The 27,266-nt window shown below is 42.2% G+C and overlaps 1 protein-coding gene across 2 annotated transcripts in view; it reads left to right on the plus strand.

The window, feature by feature from the left end:
* KIAA0930 overlaps positions 1-27,266 on the plus strand; it is a 95,120-nt gene that overhangs the window by 32,442 nt on the left and 35,412 nt on the right. For both annotated transcript variants that reach the window (XM_082059116.1, XM_082059117.1), the window contains exon 2: positions 23,905-24,053. In XM_082059116.1, the coding sequence (XP_081915242.1) occupies positions 23,905-24,053 (149 nt within the window). The remainder of the gene's footprint in view (positions 1-23,904; positions 24,054-27,266) is intronic.

Raw genomic sequence — 27,266 nt, forward strand, 5'->3', positions numbered from 1 at the left:
ATGTGTCCCTGGTGCCATATTGGTAGCTGATGTCACCATGCTCATTTGCATGCGGAAGCCCATTGGGTGCTTGCATGTTTTCCCAAGAGCCTTAGCTCCCTGGCGCATGGTTGTGTGTTGCCGGGGTCTCTATTGTGACAACGGGAGCTGGTGGCCATTCCTGGAGTGACCGCAGACGTGGGAGGAGGTGAGAGACGTGGCTCTCCGGTTCACCCGCAGAGCTGTGCTTCCACACGTCCCGTGGCTCCCACGCGTCCTGTGGCTTCCGTGGCTCCCACGCGTCCTGTGGCTCCCACGCGTCCCGTGGCTTCTGTGCCTCCCGTGTCTTCCACACCGTCCTGTGGCATCTCTGGTGCGGCGTCTGCATCTCTGCGTGGCCTTGGTAACTATGTTGCGTAGGGAAGGGCAGAGGAACAGCCGCCCCAAGCGTGTCCGGTTCCTGCTCCCCACCGTGGACTGGCGGGAGGAGCGTGAATGGGAGAGGAGAGAGGCAGCCGCTGCGGAGTGGGAGAGGAGAGAGGCGGCTGCTCCAAAATGTCAGAGGAGAAGGGCCAGCGCCGAGTGGGAGAGGAGAGAGGCAGCAGCTCCAGAGTGTCGGAGGAGAAGGGCCAGCGCTGACTGGCAGAAGAGAGAGGCGGTGGCTCCAGAGTGTCGGAGGAGAAGGGCCAGCGCCGAGTGGGAGAGGAGAGAGGCAGCAGCTCCAGAGTGTCGGAGGAGAAGGGCCAGCGCCGAGTGGGAGAGGAGAGAGGCAGCTGCCACTGAGCGCTCAGCCCCAACGGATCTGTTGATGGGTGCCCCATGTGCCTTGGAGGAGCACAAAGAGGTTGTCAAGGATGGTCGGCCACCCGTCAAGCAGAATTGGTGGAGGAGGCTTCTTGCTTGTCTGCGTAGATGGAACAAGTCCTCTAGAGTGAAGATAGCCCCCATGGTGCAGACACCCCCACCGGCAAAGACAACCTCACGGGAGAACGAAATACCTTTTGCAGAGCCTGTATATCCTAGCTTTGATTCTTGGTTTGCTTTGTGTCTATTTTTTTAATTTAGCTAATTTCACATTAAAAAAAAAACAAAACAAAAAAACAAAAACAAACCCAAAAAATGCCTTTCTTTTGTTATGTGACGTGAATAGAGAGACCCTTCTTAGCCTACTGTGAAGCTGTTCTTGTAGTACCTGTTGTATTAATCTGTTTGTTAAATAACCAATAAAAGAATCTTCTCAGCCAAAAGCCTGGCCAAATCTTTAAAATCAGCATGGTGGGTGGAAGGTGGCAGCTCATCTACTTCAGAGCAGAGCTTTTTCAGATGCACTATTTGGGAGGAGCTGTAAGAACAAACTGATGGGAATAACCCTAGTTTGGTTTTGAAGGGAGTTGTTTTGTGAAAGTCAGTCTTCAGGAAAGTCTGTATTTTTTGTGGTAATTCAGTCACTGTCATATTCAAACCAAGAATTTTAGAACGACACTGCTTTTAAATAATTTGCAGGTCTACCTTTGGGCAACTGATCATCTTAAGTGATGGTTCTGAGTTGATGCATACTGCCACAGTTGTGGAGAAATGGCTATTTAATGATTAACCGGTAAGAACAATGAGCGACGAGCTGATGGTGGTGGGCAGAAGAGCAGGATGAGAGGCCGAGAAGGGACCAGGTGTGTGTGGCTGTGTATCAGGCTCTTGGGCATGTCTTGTGCTTCAGGAGCTGGCAGGAGGAAGGGAGAACTCCCGTGCTGGATGCCACTGATGACTTGGGGAGGTCCTGCCGCTGTTGGGGTGGGGTGGGTGGGACTGTCTTGTGGCTCTGGACCACGGTCTCCCCCACATGCAGGTCTTTACCCTTCAGTTCCAGTGCTCTGGCACCCTCACTGAGAAGAAGTTTCTTCTCAAATTTAAGTGGAACCTCTTGTGTTCCAATTTGAACCCATTACCCCTTGTCCTATCATTGATTTTCACCGCGAAGAGCATGGCTCCATCGTCGTGACACTCAGCCTTTATATATTTGTAAACATTAATGTAATCAATTTTGACTCGAAATTAACTTGAATAACAGAAATTTATTCCCGATGGATTTCAACGCAAGAAGCAGAAACAGCGCTGGGCGGACGTGGAGTCTCCGCTCCTCCAGTGGCGCGCACAGGAAAAACTTCTTCCGAACTTTTTATAGGGCCGACAGTCCCGGGTTAGTTGCTCAGGGCGCTATGTCACTCGTTCTTTCTGCGAATGTGTCCTCTGTTGTCAGGCAGTTAATCTCCTATCTTCTCACCCACCCCTGCCCCTCACCTTTAGAGGATCGAACATTTAAGGCAATTGCATAACAAAGGGCAGGGGCTTCCCGTGTTGCACAATAACCCCTGAGCGTTTCCTTTTAGGAAGCTTCAATGAACAAACATTTCTAACTCTTAGACTTGTTTATTACAATTCCCCCCTTTTCTTTTTCTACTTATTTTGTTCATTAAAACGTTGTAATTCTTGACTACTCAATACAAATAACTCAGTATCATCTTGATTGGGTAACATCTCATACTTTGCTTTAACTAATAATAAATGTGCTGCTTCTAGCTTGCTTCTCACAATAGCTATTACTTTATAAAAATACATGGTCCAAACATCAACACTAGCATTAAGAAAATCAATGGCCCTGCTATAGTAGAGAGGAGGGTTGTAATCCAAGGTGATTGTCTAAACCAGGTTTCGTGCCAACTCTGCCGAGATTCATATTCCCTTTTTTGTTTTTCTATATTTTCTCGTAGCTTATTCATGGTATTTCTTACTAGACCTGTGTGGTCTGCATATACACAGCATTCCTCCTTTAAAGCTGCGCAAAGGCCTCCTTCTTTGAAGAGCAATAGATCTAATCCTGGCCGGTTTTGCAAGACCACTTCTGACAAGGATCTGACTGATTTTTCTAGCGCAGTAATAGATTGCTCTATTCTTAGCAGATCCTCATTGACGTACCCTCAATGCCGCGAATTCTTGGTTTTGGTTGACTATTGAGGCAATTCCTGTTCCTGTACCTGCCACACTGAGGGCCATTATCATACCTAAGGTCAGAGCAGTGATCGGTTCCCTTTTCGTTAATCGGTGTGTAAAGACAGTTTCTAGCTGATATTCGTATTCTTTCTGGTGATAAGTAATTTTAGGGATTATGACCACTTGTATACAAAATTCTTTCATGGTTTTTAGATAATTCACAGAAACACAAGGTGTAAGTCCGGTTTTAGAACATATCCACTTAGAATTATTGGCGGGTATTACCCAATCACCAGGCCTATTAGCTTTAAGGGTGCCATTTATACATAGGTACAGTTTTCCAGGGGGTATTTGACGTATACATATTCCTTGCCCCTGGACTTGTTGCAATGATATTCCTTGAGTATTATTTTCCCACCTACAAGACCCAGGATTTGATCCATTAGCGGGCTTTGGCATATTTCTTAGTCCAATAGCTTCAAAATATGGTGGTTTGCTATTTAAGCATAACCAGCATTCTGCTGTTAAATTTGGGTGTGTTTTGTTAATCACCTGATAGCTCGCATTTATTAGAGTCCAAAGTGGGTTTACTTCTTCTGGTTGTGTAAATGCATCTATATCAGAGCTATCTGTCATTGTTATATTAAGTAACTTAGAAGTTTTATTTATCTCTAATTTCCCCGTTATTATCGCATTAGGGCCTATTGATTGGGATTTCCCTTCTGGGGCAGGTTCTTTTTGTATCTTTATAAGTGTCCCTCAATCAGTCCTAGTCTCCCAGATCCTAACACCCCGAGTTTTGCCAGTTGACCACCCCTGGTCTTGCGGTTGCAAGACTGTAATTTCTAATGTTTTGCTGTTCCCTGGGTCAGAACTACCATAAAGCGATGAGAGAGATTTTCGACTATCTCTAGGCCACCAGTTGACTTGGAGATATTTATCCGGATTGGCAATGCTCCACGCTGTGGCTATTGTCTCACAAGCCCAATAAGCACAATAATATTGGTTAGGATAGTTGCAATATCCCTTTCCTGGATTGGAGCTAGGGCACCAATAAGTGGATACTGCACTTCTCCTTTTATGTGGAGGTTTGCAGTGACCAAAATTCCAGTCTTCCCCAGAACCTAAATGTCCTAAGAAATCACAGATGGTTACATTAAGTGAGGGTGCACCTACGGTTACATTTTCTTCAATCACACGACTTTCCTCTGCTTGAATTAAAGTCCACTCATACGGTCTATGCGCTGTTTCTCCATAGCTCAGCGATAATAGCAACATCAACATGGTGTACCAGATTGGGCTGCATTGACTCTGGCTCATTCCTCCTTGCTTTTTAGTTAGTGCCTGGGTGTGCCGCTTAACATTGGGGTAGCTCGGCCAATATTTTGGCATAGTTCCACTCAGGCTCTTGTTTCCACTGTTTCTTATTCCTCTGCCTCGCCCGTCGACTCGGTTGCTTCGAGCCACGGGGTAAACCATCTTCTCGGCAGCACGAATATTGTTCAGGAAACCCTGAATGCTTTTGCTCTCCATGCCTTTGTTCATACGCTTCCCAATTATAGTCTTTGACTATAGGAGGGTGGCACGGTATTTTCTTTATGGTAGTTCTACAGCACACCCTTGTTATTTGTATTTTAGAGGGGTTGGTTCATTAGGGTGGGAGCAAAACCGCTCAGGCTATATTTCGTGGGTGTATATACACCACCAGTCAGGCTGTCGGGTTGGATCTCTCCTGAGCTGTGTTTCATGGGTCAGGCTGCTGTAGTTGGTGGCACTAAGGCTGAGGCAAGGGTCACTTGTGTGTGACAGGGGAGAAGAGATGTCACCTGCCAAGTCCTTCCCTTATTCCTTAACTGGAGAGGAAGGGCTGGCTTTTGGGCAATTTGTGCGTGTGGGGACTTTGTGTTTCTTTTTCCAGGTGGATTCGGTGCTTTATAAAGGAGTGTTCAAGCTTCATCCTTGCCCTGTAAGGAAGAAGCCTTGAACAGAGAACTCCTTTGTTGTGCCTCTATTTCCTTGACGCTTCTGGTTGGATGTTATTGTGGGATGTCCCTTCCCTGGCCAGATGTGGTTGAAGCTGGCCCAGGGGCTCAGAGGCATTGGGAGGTTGTGGTGGGAGATGTGGGCTCTTGGCAGCTTGTCCAGCGGCCGTGGAGGCAGAGGAGTGTGCAAGGAGAGGCTGTGGAGAAGGAGCTGGCTGGAGACCATGTGTCCCTGGTGCCATGTTGGTAGCTGATGTCACCATGCTCATTTGCATGCGGAAGCCCATTGGGTGCTTGCATGTTTTCCCAGGAGCCTTAGCTCCCTGGCACATGGTTGTGTGTTGCCAGGGTCTCTGTTGTGACAACGGGAGCTGGTGGCCGTTCCTGGAGTGACCGCAGACGTGGGAGGAGGTGAGAGACGTGGCTCTCCGGTTCACCCGCAGAGCTGTGCTTCCACACGTCCCGTGGCTCCCACGCGTCCCGTGGCTTCTGTGCCTCCCGTGTCTTCCACACCGTCCTGTGGCATCTCTGGTGCAGCGTCTGCATCTCTGCGTGGCCTTGGTAACTATGTTGCGTAGGGAAGGGCAGAGGAACAGCCGCCCCAAGCGCGTCCGGTTCCTGCTCCCCACCGTGGACTGGCGGGAGGAGCGTGAATGGGAGAGGAGAGAGGCAGCCGCTGCGGAGTGGGAGAGGAGAGAGGCGGCTGCTCCAAAATGTCGGAGGAGAAGGGCCAGCGCCGAGTGGCAGAAGAGAGAGGCGGTGGCTCCAGAGTGTCGGAGGAGAAGGGCCAGCGCCGAGTGGGAGAGGAGAGAGGCAGCTGCCACTGAGCGCTCAGCCCCAACGGATCCGTTGATGGGTGCCCCATGTGCCTTGGAGGAGCACAAAGAGGTTGTCAAGGATGGTCGGCCACCCGTCAAGCAGAATTGGTGGAGGAGGCTTCTTGCTTGTCTGCGTAGATGGAACAAGTCCTCTAGAGTGAAGATAGCCCCCATGGTGCAGACACCCCCGGCGGCAAAGACAACCTCACAGAGGAACGAAATACCTTTTGCAGAGCCTGTATATCCTAGCTTTGATTCTTGATTTCCTTTGTGTCTATTTTTTTAATTTAGCTAATTTCACTTTTTGAAAAAACAAAAACAAACCAAAAAACTGCCTTTCTTTTGTTCTGTGACGTGAATAGAGAGACCCTTCTTAGCCTACTGTGAAGCTGTTCTTGTAGTACCTGTTGTATTAATCTGTTTGTTAAATAACCAATAAAAGAATCTTCTCAGCCAAAAGCCTGGCCAAATCTGTAAAATCAGCATGGCGGGGGGAAGGTGGCAGCTCATGTACTTCAGAGCAGAGCTTTTTCAGATGCGGTATTTGGGAGGAGCTGCAAGAACAAACTGATGGGAATAACTCTAGTTTGGTTTGAAGGGAGTTGTTTTGTGAAAGTCAGTCTTCAGGAAAGTCTGTATTATTTGTGGTAATTCAGTCACTGTCATATTCAAAACAAGAATTTTGGAACGACACTGTTTTTAAATAATTTGCAGGTCTACCTTTGGGCAACTGATCATCTTAAGTGATGGTTCTGAGTTGATACATACTGCCACAGTTGTGGAGAATTGGCTATTTAATGATTAACTGGTAAGAACAATGAGCGACGAGCTGATGGTGGTGGGCAGAAGAGCAGGATGAGAGGCCGAGTAGGGACCAGGTGTGTGTGGCTGTGTATCAGGCTCTTGGGCAAGTCTTGTGCTTCAGGAGCTGGAAGGAGGAAGGGAGAACTCCCGTGCTGGATGCCACTGATGACTTGGGGAGGTCCTGCCGCTGTTGGGGTGGGGTGGGTGGGACTGTCTTGTGGCTCTGGACCCCAGACTCCCCCACATGCAGGTCTTCATCCTTCAGGTGCTTGGTGAAGGTGGGGTCCTCCTGAACTTCTCAAGTGCTTGGGTTGACCAGTGGGTCTCCCTCTGGTGCCTTTGGAGGACCTTCCCCCAACATGGCTTGCTGTGACATGTGATTATATTGGATGTCTCTGGCCTAAATGTCACATTGGACATCTCACCAGAGAGACTCACCTTACTGCATCTGGCTTGCGTGGAGTTAACTTTCTCTGTAGCAGCGTGCATGGTGCTGTGTTTCAGGTTTGAAACTAGAATAGCGTTTCCAATGTGCATTTCTGCTTTGAACAGTCTGTAAAAAGTTACGACTCAGTTTAAGTTTGCAGTGTCCTGATATCCCAATTTTTTTATGTAGCTAATGATTGAAATTAATTTATGCCAATTGAAGTAGTTATTTTTCGTTTAGAAAACGCATTGCTTTTTCATGCTTTGGGATATACTTTGAGATGCCACATACGCAGCATCCTTAGGGTGTTACATCAAGCTCGATTGGCTTCACATGGTTACTTTTGAGTTCAGGCCAGGACACTTTGAAGTTTCCCAAACCCAGGGGAGATCGCAGGTGCTGAGGTCAGCTGGAGCTGATTTCCGAGACTGGGGAAAATCCCGGGCCCTGGGATCGGCCGGGGTTGGTTTCCGAAACCGCGGTGGCAGCGGCCGGATCCGGTTCCCGAACTCGCGGTGCTCCCGGGCGCTGGGAGCGGCCGGAGCTGCAGGCGGGGGCGGGCCCGCCGGGCCGCTGTCCCTGGTGCTGACGCGCCCGGGCCGCCCCGCGGGCGAGCTCTGGGATTACCTGGGCAAGTTTCAAGAGGAAGGTTTTTTTTGTGTGTTTGGCTTTCCTACCCTCTCTCTTACCTGAGGATAAGATGTTCAGGTGGCAAGGGGTAGATGATGCATTTTTCGAAAGTGTTTTGTTCAGTGCAGATAATTATGGTAAATTTGCTTTATACTTTTTTGTGGTACTCTCCTTATTGCTGTGTCATCTGTGGTTTCTACAGTGATTTCATTCTGTTGTTTATGATGCTTTTAATGTGGTGTATCTCGGGTTTTGAAACTGTTTAATCATTGTTGCTAAGAACATAAGCATGCATGATAACCTGAAGAGAGGAATAGAGAAGATTGACAACCTGAGCAGGAAAAGATGTATGTGGCATCATATAACACTGTTATATCATTCCTGTCTGGTAGGGCAGAGCACTGGAAAATCTCTGGTGACAGGGAGATGCATAGATCTGGGAGGAACATGTGTGCTCAAACATGCCCATTCATGGCTATTCTTTGTAGAAGGCTAGAGGGACCTGCCAGGGCTTCTGATGCGATGTCTAGGGGTTGAGTAAAATAATCTCATCTCAAAGAGGAGGAAATGAGAACAACGTTGAAAATCACCTGCAGGTTGAAGAAAAGAAAATTGATGCACTTTTTTTGATTAGTCAATTTTTACTTTTCTGGACACTTAGTCTTTAAGCTGCTGGGTGAAGCAACATAAGAAAACCTTTGAGTTCTTCAGTATCTGCTTCTCTGTAGTCGTGTCTTCTGCTGGTCTCCTTTCTGTTTACCTCCATGAGGTTCTTTATGCTCTGAAGCTAATGAAAAAGAGGAAAGGAGCTCATCTTCCCAGACTCAAGGCAAGGAAGGGGGGCTGATTGCTTTCTCACTTCTGTTGGAAGACAACTTCTTCCCATTCTAATTCTCTACAGGTAATTTTATTGGTATCAAGCCAGCCACAAACAAAAGTCACTGATGCTGTGGGAGGACTTCCTGAATTTATAACTTCACAGCTTTATAGCACAGTGTGTAGGTATGGATTTCCTTGAAATCAATACTTGCTTGACTGCAGCGAGGTTACACATCATTTTATGGATTTCTTGGCTCATGTACAGCTGTGTTCTGGATAAGCATTAAGCTAGAGATCTCAGTTTTTCTGGCTGGGATAATATTGAGTCTTAATTATTTTATTAGCTTAGTGCCTTTAATTTGCTGTCTTTTCTGTGAGCTCTAGAAGGCAGTTCTACCCTGTAAGCACTACTTATCTGTGAGACTACTGGCCCGGGCTTCTAGAGAACAAATACCTGGAATTAAAGTGAAAAGACATGTAGTAGATGATCAGCAGACTCATGCTGAGAGGATTTGAGAGACTGCCAGCCCCAGCTGTGTCCACCCTGCTGTCTGCTGGAGATGATTGCTTCCATAGCAGAGGATGGAGAATGGTCACTGAGTCTGTTCCTCAGGTGTTTACAGCCTGGCAGGCTACAAAAAAAATAAATCAATGTTAGTTCATATTAATACTCTGAATTACAGCTGTTGAGGTGCAAATTTGACATGTATTCTACTGTTCCTGCTCTAGGGGCAGTAATTTATGGTGGAAAAATGAACCATCAGCCATAGATGACAACCTTTGAATTTTTTCTGTAAATGTGTTTTGAGTTGCCTTGTGCGCATCCATGGTGGAAAGGTGATACTTCTACATGTTCCCTTTTGTCCCCAGGCTACTTGTGCTAGTGTTGAGGATTTGGACTTTAGTTCATCCCAGGAGAAAATTTGTGATCCAAATAGGGCACTAAGCTATTTTCAGTAAGTGCTGTGCTATAGGAAGGCTGTGTTTTTTCTTCATTACACATTTTAGTTTAGAGATTGATCTAACTGTACAAAATTCTAACATATGGAAGTGTCTTCCTCATGGCAATTGATTGTCCTGATATATCAGGTTTAGGAATACCTTTTTCTCTATTTCAGGTATTACAATTATCCATGTTAATATTTGGAGGAGAGATAATTTCATACTTGTGATTTATTTTTTCTTTCTCCAGCCAGTTTACAATGATCATTTCACAATTATTTCTGCTGTTTTATTTTCTGTATTTTAATTTGACAGAAAATTTCTGACAAATGCTCTTAGTGCTTAAACAGGACAACAATAGTGATGTGGCAGTGATGTGAACGTTAGTCATCTTGACAGCTTGACAAGTGATACACTGTGAAGAAAGCTCAGTTTTTTCATGCAGAAAGAAATGCATATGTCAAAGGTATCAAGATGTCAGGTTTCCTACACAAAACAAAGCTGGATGGGGGAGCAGATATGAACTGAAGTTTTAATTTGTAAGTCCAAGTGCTGGGTCTCAGTGGTAACTCTTTTTTTCTCTCTCTTTCCCCTTTAGCAAATAAGAAGCTGTTTATCCGTAATCTGCCATGCTCGTTTTCTTTCTCTTTGCCCTATGTACCCAAAACACCAGCCACCCATTCAGCTACGTTTTCTTAGGTGTATTCTCTAACGGGATGAACTTCTTGTTTCATCAGAAACAAGAAAGTTTGGGGTCTTTGTTAGTAAAACCAGAAATATTTCATTTCTATTGTCTTCTCAGCACATGCCTTTCAGGTAAATGCCTGGTATTTTTCAGCTGTGTTGAAATGCTGTAGAATAATTGTTACGTATTTATGGCTTTTAATCTAAATTCTCCCTTCCTTAAGTTATTTTTCTTACTTTGATCTTTCACATGTTCTGAATCTTGGTGATGTTTTGCTAAGAATAATTGACTCAAGAAGTTCACTAATTCTACATAGCTAGAAGTATTTATGTCAAAATGGCATTCAAAGCCTGATGGTAGATTCCATATTTTCCCCAAAAGATGCAGGAACATCTGTGGTTTGGTCCATGGTCTCAGGTGACACAAACACCAGAGGAAGCTGGATGTTGGCTTGCATGGCGGGTAAATGGATGTAGATTTGACTTTGCAATAGCATAACAGATCTGGGCTTTATGGAGACAAAATCAACAAAATAAGGTTAGAAGATGAAAGGTTAATTGTATTCCCCTTTTTATTGCTTCTGTTGTACCCGTATCTTACTGTTTTCACTGAGAGTAAGTTACAGTGGCTGTAGGGCACCTTATCAACAAAATAGATGTTGACTGCGCTGTGTAGTCTACTTTGGCTACTTGGCAAACAGGCTTGTGCTGTGGACTCTGCCCTGTTAGTTCCCTGCTTGTTGATGATATCATCACAGTTTTTATTTTATTCATGCGCTGCTTCAGGTCAGCCTGGGTAACATTCAAACAGCGTTCAGTTAAATCTCAGTATGTTTTTTAGATATTGGAGCAGTTACAGGTACTAAGTTTGGAAAGGAAACTTGGTTGTGGCTCAGTGTTATGGCTAGAAAGCTAAAAAAACAAAACAAATGCCAAAAAAACAATCAACCAAAAAAAAAACAAACAACACCCAACCACCAGACCAAAAACCAAAAAAACACCAAACCACAAACAAACAAAACCAAAAAACCTTGCAACCAACCAAGTGAAAAAAAAGAACAGACAGGGAGGATATCCTTTCTTATTCTTTGCCTGAGTATAAGGAATTTTAGATATTCAGCCTGTGAAGAGCTGGCATCTAATGCTGGTATCGCTGTTACACTGTGAATGGGAAATGGTACTGACATGTCCCAGCAACCAGAGGCAGAACATGCAGGTGTGTCAGGTTGGTAGGTGTGTACATGGGGGTGCTGTGTAGTTACTGACACCCATGCAAATGTCAAGCAGAATAGGCTGGACAAGGTCTTGAAATAGTATCTGAAAGCGTACAAAATGGAACTGATGTAGGGATGGGTGCATTTCACTTTTGTAATGTTTTTATTTTAGTCAGCGTAGCTTTCATTGCATGTATTATTATTATACTAGTAAAGAATTCAAAGACCATTAGAGAAATAAAAAGCGTTCAAAAGGAAAAAACAAAATTAAAACAAAACCAAACCAAACAAAAACCCAAACCAACCAAACAAAAAAACAACCACCACCAACAAAAAGCTGTATGTATTTTTGCAACTTAAAGAAGCAAAGAGAAAGCATGTGTGTGAATTAAAGGATTTTTAAGACGTAATCCTATTCTACCAGGATGTTTATATCTCTCTGTTGTTACTGCTTTCTACCTGTTAGTGCTGTTTAAAAAAAAATACTCCTGTTTACTGAGAGCGCTATTTCGTGCATGTCTTTTGCATTACATTTTATAAAAAAATCAAAGACTTCTTCACTCCAGTTTGATCTTGTGATGTAGGTATTTGCCATTCAGTCGTCACTCCTGATCTCCATGTGTAGTCACAACAAATCACAGTCCATTTAAAATTCCAGTTTTGTAGCCAGAGGAGGTATATGAAATTCAATACATCTAAAAGGTTATTTTTGTTATACTGATACTAGTTGTCTTATTATCTTGTGTTCTTAAGTGACATATATTTTAAGTATGTAGCTACTAGAATAGCACTAGAATTTATACCAATTCTGGTAATGATGACAGCTTGCAAAATCTGGCATCATTTCTGGTAGGCTTTATCTTGGCTTAGTAGATCTGTTAGCATTTCCAGTAACCTTTCCGTTCTCTTTATTTAGTCCTTCATTTTCATCCCAGATGCTTTTGTTTGCATAAAAAAAAAAAAAAAAAAAAGCCGTTCATTTATTTTTATGGAAAATAGCTTAAAATAAATCATATTTATGGAGAAATTCAGGGCTTTGGAAGGGGAGAAAATATTCATTTACAGATTCCATGCATGAATGTATTTGGGTTTTGAAAGATTCTATACGTTTGTCTGCTCTTTCTTAGCTGTTTCGATATCCTGATTTTATTCTGTTTGTTGTATGTATTTTCAGGGAAAAGGAAACATACAATGAGACTTTTGAAATAAAGCCAAGGGATAAAGCAGAGGGAGGTGTGTATAATAGCAATAATAATGTCCCATAATAAAATGGCACTTAGAAACCCAGGTACTTTGACTTGCCATTAAACTAATGCTTCGAGTGCTTGCTGTTGCTTGGAAATGGGATCTAGATTTCTAAGCTAGATGTGTTTTTAAAATATTACCATTTTCTGTTGTAAGTGTGCTTTGTTGCCTTTGAGAAGCTTGGATTGTCCTTGCTTGTGGCAATGTCTGTCTGTAGGAAAAGCACTGTACTATACTCTAAAACTTGTCATGTTTGTCCATGGTCATTGCCCTCCGAATTATACACTTATCACCTGCTGCTAGTAACCAGGAGCTAGTATTGCTAATGTGTTCCTATGACAATACACTTGTTTTCTGTAAGCTGCAAGAGGAATTTTGTCTTCCTCCAGGAACATGCTAGCTGGCTGCATTGCAACCTGTTTTTTCCAGAAGTTGCAAAGTTAGTCTTGACATAAGCAGTATCACTTTTTCTTTTATTCCCCTTATCAAAATCAGTTCTGCATGTTATGAAATATTAAAACAAACAAACCCACAACAAAACGAACACCCCTCTAAAAATACTTAAACCACCACCACCAAAAACAAGCAAACAGAACACTACACAGCTCTTTTATATCAAAATTATTTAAACAAATCTGAGAACCAGCCAAGTTTCAGAGAGGATTTCCTATATTCATAAGAACTTTTTTTTTTTTTTCCCAAGGTATTGAGGCAAATTAGGGTAATTCCAAGGTTCTAGAAAGAACAAAAAAACTTAATGGTTTAAGATGAAGCACAAGATCCAGCTGCCAAGCATTAGGGTGAGACTTGGGTGTGCTATGCGTTATCCCATAGCTACCTTTTGGCAAACACTATTTAACACTAGTATGAAAAAACTATTATCTTTGATTTCACTGAAAGAAGTGCATTATTACATGATATTGATTCCTCAAACATTTGTATTTCTTTAGAATTTTTTGCAATGTAAGAGTAGTTGGTCACTGTCATCTTCAAGGGATTTAATTGCACCTGTAGGTCCTTATCCATAAAATATTCACCCTTTGTCATGTACCTTCAGTATTTTTATCCTGTCTGTGCTGCTAAGTTTATCATTGCAATAGTCGGCCTAAAAAGCTCAGGAAATACTGTTGTTCCAAAAGTGGGATCATTACCCAGTGTACAGATACCGGTTCACATGCACAGTCAAGGTATTTACTTTATTTACAGTTCTGTGCAGAAAAGGGTGCCAGGCGAGGCTGGCACACCAGAGGCAAGCTGGCTTACATATTTATACATTTCAGCTTTTAACCGTTCGTAACATCTTATACATGTTTATGCCTACTCAAAGTTCATTGCCCTAAATGTTTCTCACTTCAGTTTAAAGGTAACAGTCGGCTTTATTCTGCCACGCATGCTCATTGAGTGATCAGCTTTTCTGAGCAGGGGGTGTTTTTTGAGTTGGAGGTTGTGATCCTTTCCCCTACTTCCTATACCCTGTGTTTCCATCTTGGCAATCTTTCATCCTTTGGCCACCAAAGCTTTGAATTTCTCGTCTGTCTTCCTTTCGATCCTTCAGGTGAGAGATAAATTTCAACCGAAAGTTCAACCAAGAGAGCTTCTCCACATAATACTAATCCTAAGGTCTAGGCAGTAAATCATTACATTTTAAATCATATAGCAGCAAAACTAATTCAAATTACTTATTCAAATATGTCAAAGCTCAAGAACCGAGACATCAATACCACTGTGAAGCCTAATTTCAATGAACTTTTTTTGCCAAAAAGGTTAGAACATCTGCTGATTGTTGATGCATATAATGTTACTTGTTCTTTTTTACAGTTCGGGGTAATCTGGTGGCATTAGAGCACTGAAAAATGATCCATCAATGTGCAGAATTTTCCTTGTCTTACTGATATGGGTAAGAGCCAAGGCAATGGATGACCAACATTAGGTTTGCACCCTTATAGCCTTGATGGTCAAGTTTAGTGAACTGAGGATTTGGCCTTCAATTTGGAGCTATTAAAAAGCAGGTTTCACTAGACCCTTTCCAGAAACATGGCATTGGCAGAACTGTTTTAATGTTTCCTAAAAAAATAAGTTAGGAAAAAAAAAATATATATATATTTTTAATATCTTATAGGGAGTGTTGCTCTAAATTTTAGGCTGAAATCTGTGTCACTCTCAAGACAGATAATTTCTCTGTCTGGAAGTTTGTTATCCTTGTGTTTTCTTACTGTCAGAATGCAAGCAAACATAGTCAATATTAGAAATGTCTTCTGTGTGTAACGCACCTTGTCCTATTTTCTGCAGACCATTCACAAAAGAAGGAACTTTTAGCTAAATGATAGATGCGTGTAAAGTTTTTTGTCCGATTCTTGTCTGTCTCCATTCTACTGGATATTTCAATAAGGTACATTTTGTGGCATCAAAATTATTCATAGATGATTCTTAGTTGGGAAGAATATGCACTCCTAACAACCTTGGGAGATACTGGGAAAGTTTAATTTGCATGAATTATATTCTCTTCTAGGTAGAAGAGCTTGTGTATGATACCCCAAGTGATGCTGCAATATAAATGAACTATTTCATACTTTCCAGGGACATAGGAAACTGGTTGTAGTTGGCATGCATGCTGTGTTGAAGGAGGTAGTAAATTGTGGTAACAAACGGTCTGTGAAGTGTCTGCTGTTTCGATGTTTGGAAATCATACTATATCGAAACCAAAGCCTTCTGTCTTAACATTTATGGCACAAACCTGTCCCATCCAATGAAAGAGCAAGTGGTTAGGTAGGAGTATGGTTATGGTGAAGGGAATCTGTACTTCCTAAAAACCATCTCTGCATGTCCCTTGATGCGTCAGCCTTCACCCCAATTGTATAGCCTCTGGGGCTAAAAGCAAAAGCTTCAGAATCTAGACAAAGTCTATATCTAATTATATAAATGAAAATGCATTTATTAGGCTTGAGGCAGAGTCTGAGGGGTCAGGAGGAGCCTGGGGCAATGAAGGGCCACCACTAGTGAATGTCAAAAATACTTGAAGGTTAAACTTTGATCCTCAGAATCAAAAGGTTTTACATTGTGGCATTTTCTTTCATTTTTTCTGAAGTGATACAATTCCATTGCTTTGCAAGTAGAGGATAAGCACGTGAAGTGATTGACAGGTGCCTTGCAAGTGCGGACCATGAAGCTGCATCACTACAGCTGTGGCTTGAGTTCTATAGAGAGTTTCAAAGTTAAATCTCTGTGGTTTAGGAGGGAAACTATTACTGGATAGGATAAACTGTGATATTTAGAACAGAATTACATTTTACCTGCTATTTAGTTCAGCATAAGGCTTAAGCACAACTTATGTTTAGTCAGCTCTGAGTCATTTCTGTGTTTTAGGAAATGGAAATTATCAGTTGAAAATGAGCTCAATTTCTCTGAATCTCAAGTGTTTTGGACCTGTTATTTCATTGAAATGTTCACAGGCCTTAATGGAAGACTTTATAGTCTATTCCTGAATATAGAAATGTGTTTATCTTTCCCTCTCCACACAGAGGAGCACATCTGTCTTTCATCCAAGTGGCAGCTTCTGCCTCATGTTATTTTGGGCCTTTGAGTCTATTATCTGGTGAAAACAGGTTTTAAATTTAAGGTGTGTACTGAAACTGCGTATTGGTTCTGGGGATCGCAGTGATGCCAACCATTTAGTTGTGCTTAGAGAAGGTGATAAATGAGAGAGGTGATATCATCTATTGGCAAATGAATAAATATGGCACAGCAGCTCTAAGGGTAATTGGCCTAATGTTTTTTTAAGCCTTTTAACATTGATGACTCAATGCTTGAAGCTCAAATTTTGTCACCTCCCTTATAGATATGCTGAGAAGCCAAGGTTTAAATCAATTATAAAGCTTTAAAAAAGTCTAATATATGTGTACACCGTTGAAAGCATGATAGAGCATGTATTCTTAAAATGCCCATGGAAAGAAAGGGAAGAGCAGCAATATTTCTGTTTGGTTTAGACTGCTCTTCTTCATTCAACTTCCCATCAGCTTCCATCAATCCTTCTTGTAAACTACTGTCTTGGTAAAGAAGTGTGTGTTGTATTTGTTATAAAATGATTCTTTTATCTTTAATTGTGTTACAGAATCGCAGAATCACAGAGTGGTTGGGGTTGGAAGGGACCTCTGGAGATCATCTAGTCCAACTCACCTGCTAAAGCAGATTCACCCAGAGCAGATCACACAGGAATGTGTCCAGGCGGGTTTTGAATGTCTCCAGAGAAGGAGACTCCACAGCTTCTCTGGGCAGCCTGTTCCAGTGTTCTGGCACCCTCAGAGTAAAGAAGGTTCTCCTTCTGTTTAGATGAAACCTCCTGTGCTTCAGTCTTGCCCGTTGCCGTTCATCCTGTCATTGGACAACACTGAAAGGAGTCTGGTCCCATCCTCTTGACACCCACCCTTGAGATATTTATAAGCATAAATAAGATCCTCTCTCAGCTTCTCTTCTCCAGGCTCAACAGACCCAGCTCTCTCAGTCTCTCCTCATAAGAAAGATGCTCCAGACAAAATCTGCTTATCCTCTTTGTGTTTTATTGATGGATGTGTGCATGCCACACACAATGGGATAGGGGAATGGTTACCTCCATTTTAGAGTGAGGAAAAGAGGAGGGTTGTGTCTGTGGCAGAGTGGGTTGCCTAATGTGTGGCATCTGTCTTGTCCCTGTCACTGCTGTTACCATTATGCCTTCCTTTTCTAGCTGGAGTTCTGCCAGAAAAACTTACGTTGAAAGTGTATGTTGTGTTTTCTGGCAGATTTAGGACTTGCGTGCTTGCAGAAGCGCACTTCTCGCTGTGCTGTGTCATTACATGTGGCATCTGTGGTGGTGCTCCTTTCCCAGCCCCCGTCTTTATGAAACAATAACTTGCTGTAAGGTTGTGCTCTGGGGCTTTTCATTGGGTAATGTGTGACCTGCTCTCAAAATGGTTGGGTGCCACTGAAATTCTGAAAGTTTGGTGAAGTCCTGTGTTTGTACAAGGTCAAACTGTAGGGATTAAATGGAGTCCTTTTATGTAGGCATGGGAAGAAGACTGAACTTCATATTTCTAATGATGGGTCTCGCTGGCAACTGGCACCGAACAGGGAACATCCATTCTGATTTTATGCAGTCATATTATAGTTTTGTAATATCAAAGGTAGCTTTAATCTGTGTGAAATGCTTATCATATTGTCCTTGCAGAATACTTGGCTAAACTCAAAACAAAAATTAACTATAGTGTGAATCACTCAGAACTCTAGTTTACTTTCCATGCTGGGGCTATAAAGATCTTCATGAACATTTGATTAACCCCTAAACATCTAAGGATGCTCATTTTACAGATAACAGTACTGTGGCAGAATTAGATGAAACAAGTTTTATGATGTTTCACAGTTAAGAGCAGCTCGTGGCAGGCTAAAGGAATAAAAGCATAGGAAGAAACACTGTCTAGCCAAAATTATTGTTCCTCCAAGCTCTGAGCAGTACATGCTGAAAGAATGATTATCTACCAAATAGGAAATCTTTTCTTCTATTCTTTTGAAGCAAAATAATATGCTGACACTTCTCTTTATCCACTGATTTTATTTGAAAGCATTAATTTAAAAAAAACCCCACAAACCAACTTCTTATGTGGATCTGGAGTCAGTTCCCCGGAATGAATGCTCAATATAAAAATCTAATAGGTAAAAAGAAAGACATTTATTACATAGCAGCTGGCATAAATCTTGCTTCTAATGAGGATAAAATCCATGTAAATGAATCATTAGAGTAAATTGTTGTAATTAGGATTTATTCATGACAAAGGTCTCATAATTATATAATCAACTTTTAGTGTATTAAGATTTATAGTCTGAACTCTTGATTCCATTTTATTCATTTAGAAGCAGAATTTGTTAGGGGAGGAGTGTTTTTGGGAAGCTATCGTGCTACATCCTCTCAACTGTAGATGGAATTTGATTCCTTTTCAAATATCATCTAATTCTGGTGTTGCAGAATGCTCAGATTCTTCTCTGGCAAAAATAAAACTGTTAGCATTTTAAAAGGTCTCCCCAGATACTGAAGTCAAAGCTTCAAGGCCTTTTAAGTGCCAGGCGTTTAAGTAACTTCCAGCTTAACTGTGGTGTGTATTTGTGTGTGCACATCTTCTGAGTGTTGTGCAAATGGCAATGGACCAACATGACAGCAAGCTGCAGCCAACTCATTATTGTCTGGGCTATAGAAACTGGTCTCTTATTTATTTCAGTCCTTGCCAGGTGGATAGAAGCCGGATTGACTATAATAGAGGAGATTTAAGGTCATCAGCAATCCAACTGCGAGCTGTGTGTGTCCACTTCTTCGGTGGGTGGCAGGTAACGGGGATGGAACTGCTCTCTGAGCTCTACCATCTCGAGTGCAGCTGAGACCCCTCAACAGGGTGCTGTGGAAGGGTCTGAGAAATAGTGGTCAATGGCTCAATATCCAGATGGAGATTGGTGCACAAGTGGTGTCTCTCAGAGGAAATTTGGGACCGGTACTGTTTAATACCTTCATCAATGATGTAGATGGTGGGATCAAGTGCACCCTCAGCAAGTTCATGGATGACACCAAGCTGAGTGCTGCAGTTGACACGCTTGAGGCAGTGATGCCATCCAGAGGGACCTGGACAAGCTTGTGAAGTGGGCCCTTGTGAACCTCATGAAGTTCAACAAGGCCAAGTGCAAGGTCCAGCACCTGGGCTGGGGCAACCCCCTGCATCAATAGAGGCTGGAGGATGAAGGGATTGAGAGTAGCCCTGCGGAGAAGGACTTGGGGGTACTGGTGGGTGAAAGATTGGACATGAGCCAGCAATGCGCACTTGCAGCCCAGAAAGCCAATTGTATCTTGGGCGGCATCAAAAGCAGCGTGGCCAGCAGGTCCAGGGAGGTGATTCTGCCCCTCTGCTCTGCTCTGGTGAGACCCACCTGGAGTCCTGTGTCCAGCTCTGGAGCCCTCAGCACAGGAAAGACCTGTTGGAGAGGGGCCAGGGGAGGCCACCAAGATGATCAGAGGGCTGGAACAGCTCTGCTGTGAGGACAGGCTGGGAGAGCTGGGGTTGTTCAGCCTGGAGAAGAGAAGGCTCCAGGGAAACCTTATTGTGGCCTTTCAGTACTTAAAGGGGGCTTGTAAGAAAGATGGGGACAAACTTTTTAGTAGGGCGTCTTGCAATCAGACAAGGGGTAATGGTTTTAAACAATAATAACTTTGTCTGCTGGGCTGTTCGCCTGACAGTTTCAAAACCATTACCCAAAACAGTTTTGAACGCAGTTTCCAAGTTTCTTCTTGGCAAAACTGGAAGGCTTCCAGTGAGATGTTGTAAACCACCAAAATAATGCTTTACTTTTATTAATCTAGGAGTTGAAGGCAAGTTTGAGCAGATATATTGGATCTGACAGTTTCTGGCTTGAAATTGGAATAGATTTCTTGACCTCTGAAGTTTTAAGAAGTCTGAATTACAATTACAAATTTTCTAGTCTCCTTTCCAAGTTAATGCCATTTAATAGTTGATTTTAAAGGCTAATTCTTCTGTGTGCTGTTCCCTATCCTTTCTGCTTCTACTGAAATACAGTAAAAGCAGCTGTGTTGCAGTGATTTGTCTCTTTTTGGCTTCAAGTCCTTTAGACGCTGCAGTCAGAACAGTTAGAACATCCTCAGGCTGGTTTTAATTACAGCAATGTCTGCAAGTATCCCTGAAGCTTGAAAGATGATTTTACATCTAATCTGTTGCAGGCAGGGTTTTGAATTGACGGCCATCCAACATAACTATAAGGGTTTTCAACTTTGTTTTTTGTGGTTTTGATTTTTGTTTTGCCCTGCATTATGCTGCAGTGCTGCCAGCACTTCTGTCCCCTGGTTTTCTGTTTAGACTGGCGTTGAATACATTGGATCAGTTTGTCCTGCGTTCCCCAGCAAGGGCATAAGCTCACACAAAGTCCTGGTACTTTACCCGGCTCTGCCGCTCTCCTGCTCTCCTTGTTATGATCACTCATAAATCATTCAGAAGAGCATATTAACTCCTGTGCTTTATTGTGTAAAACGTATCTGATGGTGTAAGCAGCTCGTGTAACATCTTCTCAGATTTTTGCAGGTACTGGCAGAATCTTAAAGTTGTTTAACCCTCCTTTATATTGCTGGGTTTAGATAACTTAGTGATTTTTGCTTTATAAGGGAAAAATATTTCCCTCTGGTAGAAGAGCATTATTATATATATTTAGGTGTGGCTTGGGTAGGGTTATTTTGTGTACTCCTGAAGCAAAACCAAAGTGGCATACTTCTCAACAACAGAACTTTTTCAGAGGTGGTTCTTACAGAATATAGATTCTTTTTTTTTTTTCTTTTTCCTTTGATTTTCCTAGAACTCCAGGTGAATTCAGGGCAATCCTCTTTCCACCTTTTGTCTCCTCTCCTCATTTAACTAAGTCTGGGCATTCAGGTACTCAAAACCCATGAGATTTAACAGGTTTCTTTGAGACCATTGATGACTCACAATGAATGCATGCCCTGTTTTCTACTCTTTACTAAATATAGAGGAGGGACTGGGTCACAGCATCCTCGACTGTCATTGGCACCACATCAACCTTCTTAACCAAGTTGAGTTCTGTCTTTACAGCTGTAGGAATTTTTGCCTTCAGTATTCCTACTGAGGGGCCTGCTCCTAAACTTCACAGCTTGAATGCTTAGGAATTGGCTTTGAATTTCCAGCCTAAATGTGGTAGGTAGTTTAGAGGCATTAGTCCTTGTGTCAGTGGTATATCCTTCAGTGTTTAACTGTGGATATACTGACTGATGATAATCCTGTCCTTTCTCAGGCTGGTTCGGGGAGTCTGAACACTTTTGAACACATTCAAATCCATTCTTATGTGGTAGTCTCTCAGATACAGCTGTTTGCCACACTGTCCCGTTGAGCTCTGCCCACAGGAGAGGATTCAGATGTCCAGCTTCCCCTGTCTGATCTCTCCAGTGATTGATTCCCTCTCTTTGCTGGAAAAACTGGGCAGTACTTAAGTGCACTGCAGAATTTTATTCATGACTGCACATTATGTTCTGTGCTGCCTTAAGTAATTGAAATGACTTTATTACAGCCATGCAAATAAAGCAATTGCAGCATGGCCTGGAATTAACTTGCACTGGGAACTATCTTGGCCTTTTTCTGTTCTCTCTCACCCTTTTCATTTTTTTTTTTAAATAGAATCAACTATATGCATATTTTCAAATACCATCCTACTTGATGTTGATTAACACATTCTGTACACAGTCCATCAGTGGAATTTCATTTTGTCTTCAATATTACTTTTGGATTTAGTTAGAGAGACATAAGACTTTTATTTCAATAACGCCTTTGTGTGCTAAAAAATTTGAAAGTCTAATTTCCTGCACACCACAGTAATTAAAAATTGGAAAAAAAAGATTTGGCTTGCAAATATTGCACACACAATGAAGTAGGAAAATGTGCTGAGTTATACTTGTGGATTAAAAGATTGATTGGTTGCTTTATGAAGCCCTGAAGTTAGCCACCAGTGTCTAAGAAAAATCGTGTTCAAGGTTATGGTATGTGTCAGCTTTCTTGGCAATTGACTGGAAAATCTTCTGAAGATTAATCCAGGTATTGCTGTGAATAAATGTCACTTCTGTCTCCTGCAAGATGTCTCATGTCCCGTTCAGCATTGAAAAGAGAAGGCTTAGGGGAGACCTTATCACCATGTTCCAGTATTTGCAGAATAGCTTCACAGAAGATGGAGGTTCCCTTTTTACAAGGAGTCACCCAGAAAAGACAAGGGGAAGTGGGTACAAGTTACTCCAGGGGAGAGTGATTGGACGCAAGCAGGAAATCTTTCACGATGAGAACAATCAGCCATTGTAATAATCTCTGCAGGGAAGAGGTGGATTCCCCAGCACTGGAAATGTTTTAAGATTCAGCTGGACAGGGTGCTGGGTCAGCTTGTCTAGAGTGTGCTTTTGCCAAGAAAGTTTTGTCCAGGTGATCGTTGAGGTCTCTTCCAATTTGGTATTCTGTGATTCTATGATGAACATTCTTCTCTCTCCAGAACTATTTCATACATGCAGCGTACCACTGGGAAGGAAACACGCCAACCTGAGTGGTAGCTGAGGGCTGGGAAGTGACGTGTATACCAGTCTGGCAGACAGTGTGTAGCTTTTAGGGAAATAAGCCACTGTGAAGGATACATGTTTTGGAGGATGGGTTGTCAGCTGCATGTGGGCACATACACATCCCCCACCTGTCTCCCTGTCTTGTACATAACACTAGCATCCGTCATCCCTTTCAGGCTTTTGCTGTTTCTTAGAAATGTAATTCTTTTTTTCAGTGTTTCTTCACAGGTTTTTAAACAGCTAGGCTGTGGCTAACAGCTGCAGTTGTGTCTCAGTAGGGCTTTGGGTTGGGGATGCAATTACTCCATCAAGGAGCCTGCAGTAGGACTGAGGAGCACTGGAGAAATTCAGCTGCCTTGTCACTAGGCACAGTAGTGACTTTTCTCTTTGTTTCTATAAATTTTGGTCTTTAACAGTGTGCAAGTGTTACAGCACAAAAGAGTTGCAGCACCTTTTGCTGTTTTATTACAGTTCAGTGCTTTGAAGAATTTCACAAAATGTGATGTCATCTCTGCTGTACCTCCTTTGCCTGGTGAGAGGACAACTGCCATGCTATTGCTGATGCTGATGTAATTTGTCTCCTTGGAAAAGACTTTGTTGCTCGTTTTTCCCCTTTTCCTCCTACTTTTTCTTGTTTAATTGGGATTCAGGGCTTTAAAGCTCCTCATTTCTTTGAGAAAGGGATGAGTTTTGTTCCTTCTCAGAGAGAGGGTGAATTACAGTTGCACCTGCACAGGTACATTCTTGTTCCTATATATGATTTAAGGAAGATGTCAGCTGCTAGTTTCTGAAGGATTTGCTCTACTCCCTGAGAGCATATATAAACCTGTTGGCAGCTAAGGGCCTCATGTCATTAAGTGGAGCATATATTGGCATTACATGCCTTTGAATTTACTCTTTGAATGCTTCTCTAATGGATTCTAGCTCGCTGCACTACTCTTGTATTTCTCTGTGGCACAGGCATATCCAGGGTATACTCATGGCCCCTGATTTGTGTTTGTTCTGCAGGGGAGCAGATTGATTGCTAGAAGATGGTTTTGGTCAACAATGGCCAAAGGTGGGTTGTGAGTTCATGCTGAATGACAGCTACGCTGTATATGTTAGAAAAACGTACTCTGAGCTGAGTATTTCTGCTGTGGATGGGCTTGACTGCACCATGTGTAGCAAAGATTTCAGGTGTTGTCTTAAGCACAACTGAATGTGACATGCTAATTCTACAACTCTTATTTCTCCTTTCTTTTATGCCTCTTAGGTTGTTTCAAAGATGACCGGATTGTATTCTGGACTTGGATGTTTTCAACATACTTTATGGAGAAATGGGCCCCCCGGCAAGATGATATGCTCTTCTATGTCCGTCGAAAACTGTCCTATGTCAGTGGTGATAGTACAGAGGGGAAAAAAGTAAGTAATGATATATTTTAACCTAAGAAATTTAAGGTAACGTGGGATTCGGTGTTCTGGGGTACCTGAAACATCTGAAGAACTACAGACCGAGGATAAGGAATCCCAGCTCTGCCCACCACAAGAAGTTCTGCAACACTGGCCCATAGGAAGAAATACTGTGGTTAACACTGTGAACATCAGCAGCAGTATGAGCGAGCTTTACTAGTGCATACTTGAGGAGATCAGAGAGTTTGTGTGGTTTTTTTGGGAAGGTTTTATGTTGATCAGCCTGTGTTTAGCGGGGAAGGGAGGACATCCATGCTGATTTTTGTTTTGTTTTTCAATTATGATAATTTATATTAATAAATGGAAAGTTTATAGAAAGAAATAAAAGAAGAGGAAGATGGTCACTCTGGTATTTCTAGAAGAACCCTTCCTGAGATACCAGAGTATCAGGAATGAACACCTATTGGGTACTTGGTAGCAGAGTACATACAGTCTCCTGGAACTGGAATACAGTAGTGGCAAACAGTGGAGAAATGACTGTATTTTTATAATGTACATTTAAAACAATATGCCCTTCTGTTGAACACATAATCAAGTACCCTAGTGCTGCTGCACAGGTATTTTCTCATTAAAGTTCTGAGAAACTCCCCAGCATTTCATGGCAGTTTTTATCATAGTTGGGTGAAACAGAAGCAAAAATATGATGGTTTTAGTGGGAATTAAGGAGTTGGCTGCAGATGATCAAAAGCAGGAAGATAAAGAAAAGACTGTGCTTAACTTATCGACATATGTAAATAACTTACATTGTTGTTGAATCACAGATGTATACTAATGGTGTATGTGGGTGTTTTTCAACCAGATATACCAGAGTTCTCTGGGTTTAAATGTGGTGATATAAAGAACCATAGTTGCTAATTCCCTTGAGAAAAGGATACCAAAAGATTTTCCCACATTTTTGGTGGAGATACAGGAAATAGGCAGAACTATCTTCTCTCTTTCCCCCACCCCTCCAAGTTCCATCATGACAATCACTGAGGAGAAGATGGCAAAATATTATTCTTTCTCAGTCAGGTTAGTGGTTTAGTAATCTTCATCCAGCATGCTTGGAGTTTTAAGAGCTTTTGAGTAAGCTTTCATCCTGATTGTTGTTTAAATGACTGTTCCTGTTTCACATCAAACAACATTGTGGCTTCATTCAGCTTAATAAAAGCATAGGTGGTTTAAACTCTTGTCCTTCTCAACAAGGAAGATGAACCTCAGAGGAAGCCTGCTCGCTTAGATACATTCACAGACCCCGATCAATCTCTGTTTAACTTATTAATCAGTTTAAAGTGTTTGAACCTTTCATGGAGAGGAGACAGTGAAATAAACACTTGTATTTCCTCTCGAAGCTTTATTTAAGCCTCCTAAAAGCATCATAAATAATTTTTATTTTTGAGAGCGGTAGTTATTACGCAATCAGCATTAATTAATTAATTGCTTGCTGTAAAAACTAAGACGAGGAGTTTACCTTATAGCACACACAGTATCTTATAACTCCCCCTTGACTGTTTGCATTTTGATTAGCCTCTGAGAAATGAGCCTTTCCTGTGGCTTTGAAATACTCCAGATGCTTTGTGAAACTTCATAGTTCGGTGGTTCTTTGGTATCTGTTCAGCTTTCCTCCTGTTTGAATTAAATGACTCCTCTTGCATCTTATTTTTGAGCCTGTCCTGTGCAACACCAAACAAATACCCCTACTCTTTGAATTATGACAAGTTTTTATTTTCCTGTATGGTTTTGGCCATTCTTTCTTGACAGATGGGTGTCAAAATACCAAAGTCATATCATTAAAAGTGGAAAAAGCTAGAGACTGATATTTATAGAAGGTAAATATAACTTCAAACATCCCTGTCACCCACCAAACTGTGTGCTCTCATTCACATCCCCAGAGGTGGACTCTGAAAAGGCAGATGAAAGGGAGAGGTTTGGAGTTGCGTGGCACCATGAAGGGCTAGAACCAGAGCTGCACTGTTGGGTCCTGCCTTGTGCCCAGGCTGTGCTGAATGGCCTGGTGATGATTTCTCCACAGGCCACACAGAATTTAACCATTAGGTAATCGTAGAAGTGGGTCTCTTTGTAGCTTGGGTATACACTGAAGCAAGCTCATTGTAGTTCTTCCATAGATGCCATGTATTTGCTCTGCATTTGCCTGGCTGTAGCAGGTTGTGGCTGAAATTCTTCTGGCAGAGACATGGGAGGTGAATCGTTGTCCTATGATGTCTGAGAGCATTGGTTTATATACATGAAAATGAGATCTGCACGGCTTTGAGGACAGTAATCTTCTGTAGGACTGATGACAATGACAACAGAAATGAATTGAGTGGGGAGGGGCTGTTTGCCTGAATGCTGACAATGGTGATGTTTGTCTTCTGAGATGACGAGCTCATGCGGCTTGTTCACATCATTTGCATGTCATGGTGTGATGATTCATGTCAACGAGAAACAAGTGTTAATTTGTCAAACGGTTTCCAGGTTTTGATGGCTATCCTGTGTGATTAAAAATCATTCCTGCTTGTGGTTGGTTTTTTTATTTTTCTGTGCTTACTGGAGCTGAAGAGTGTCAGCAATAACTTTTGATTTCAAGTTGAAGTGTAGTAGAGCATAAGGAGAAAAAAACCTGATAGATTAAGATTAGAGGTTCTGCTCAGTTTTAAGGTTGAATGAGAAGGGCTTTGGATGCAGCTTAGTTACAACAGCTTGAAGTAATAATTCTCACAATTTGGTGTATTTCAATAGGTGATAGTGGTAAATTTCTCTATAATTTTAAATTTATTTTTAAAAGACCTTTAAAATTATCTGCTTTATAGACCCCTGGTCTAAGCAACTTTCCATTTGTTTCTCTTTTCCACTCCACCAATTTCTAAACTGTACATGTACAGGTGAAACAGAAATTAAGCTCTTAATATGGTGTGTGCCAGGGCAGAACTGCTGTATTGAATTTTGGGCTGTAGCTGTTACACAGACTCTTGGATCCCAGAGAAGTGCATTCAGCTCTGGGTTTCCTTGCTGTGTCACAACAACAATCTTGCAGTTTTTCTTGCCAAGTTTTGAAGGTACTTCTCTTAGTGTCCTTAAGCAAAACCACAGACCCCATCTGTCAGGATCTGTACAGCAGGGTGCTGTGGAGCAGAGCTTTTCTCAAGGTGAAGAGATTTATTAGGCCTTTTTAAGGTGGAAACCCTT

The sequence above is a fragment of the Streptopelia decaocto genome (genome assembly GCF_964273445.1).
Source record: "Streptopelia decaocto genome assembly, chromosome: 1".
Classification (NCBI taxonomy): domain Eukaryota; kingdom Metazoa; phylum Chordata; class Aves; order Columbiformes; family Columbidae; genus Streptopelia; species Streptopelia decaocto.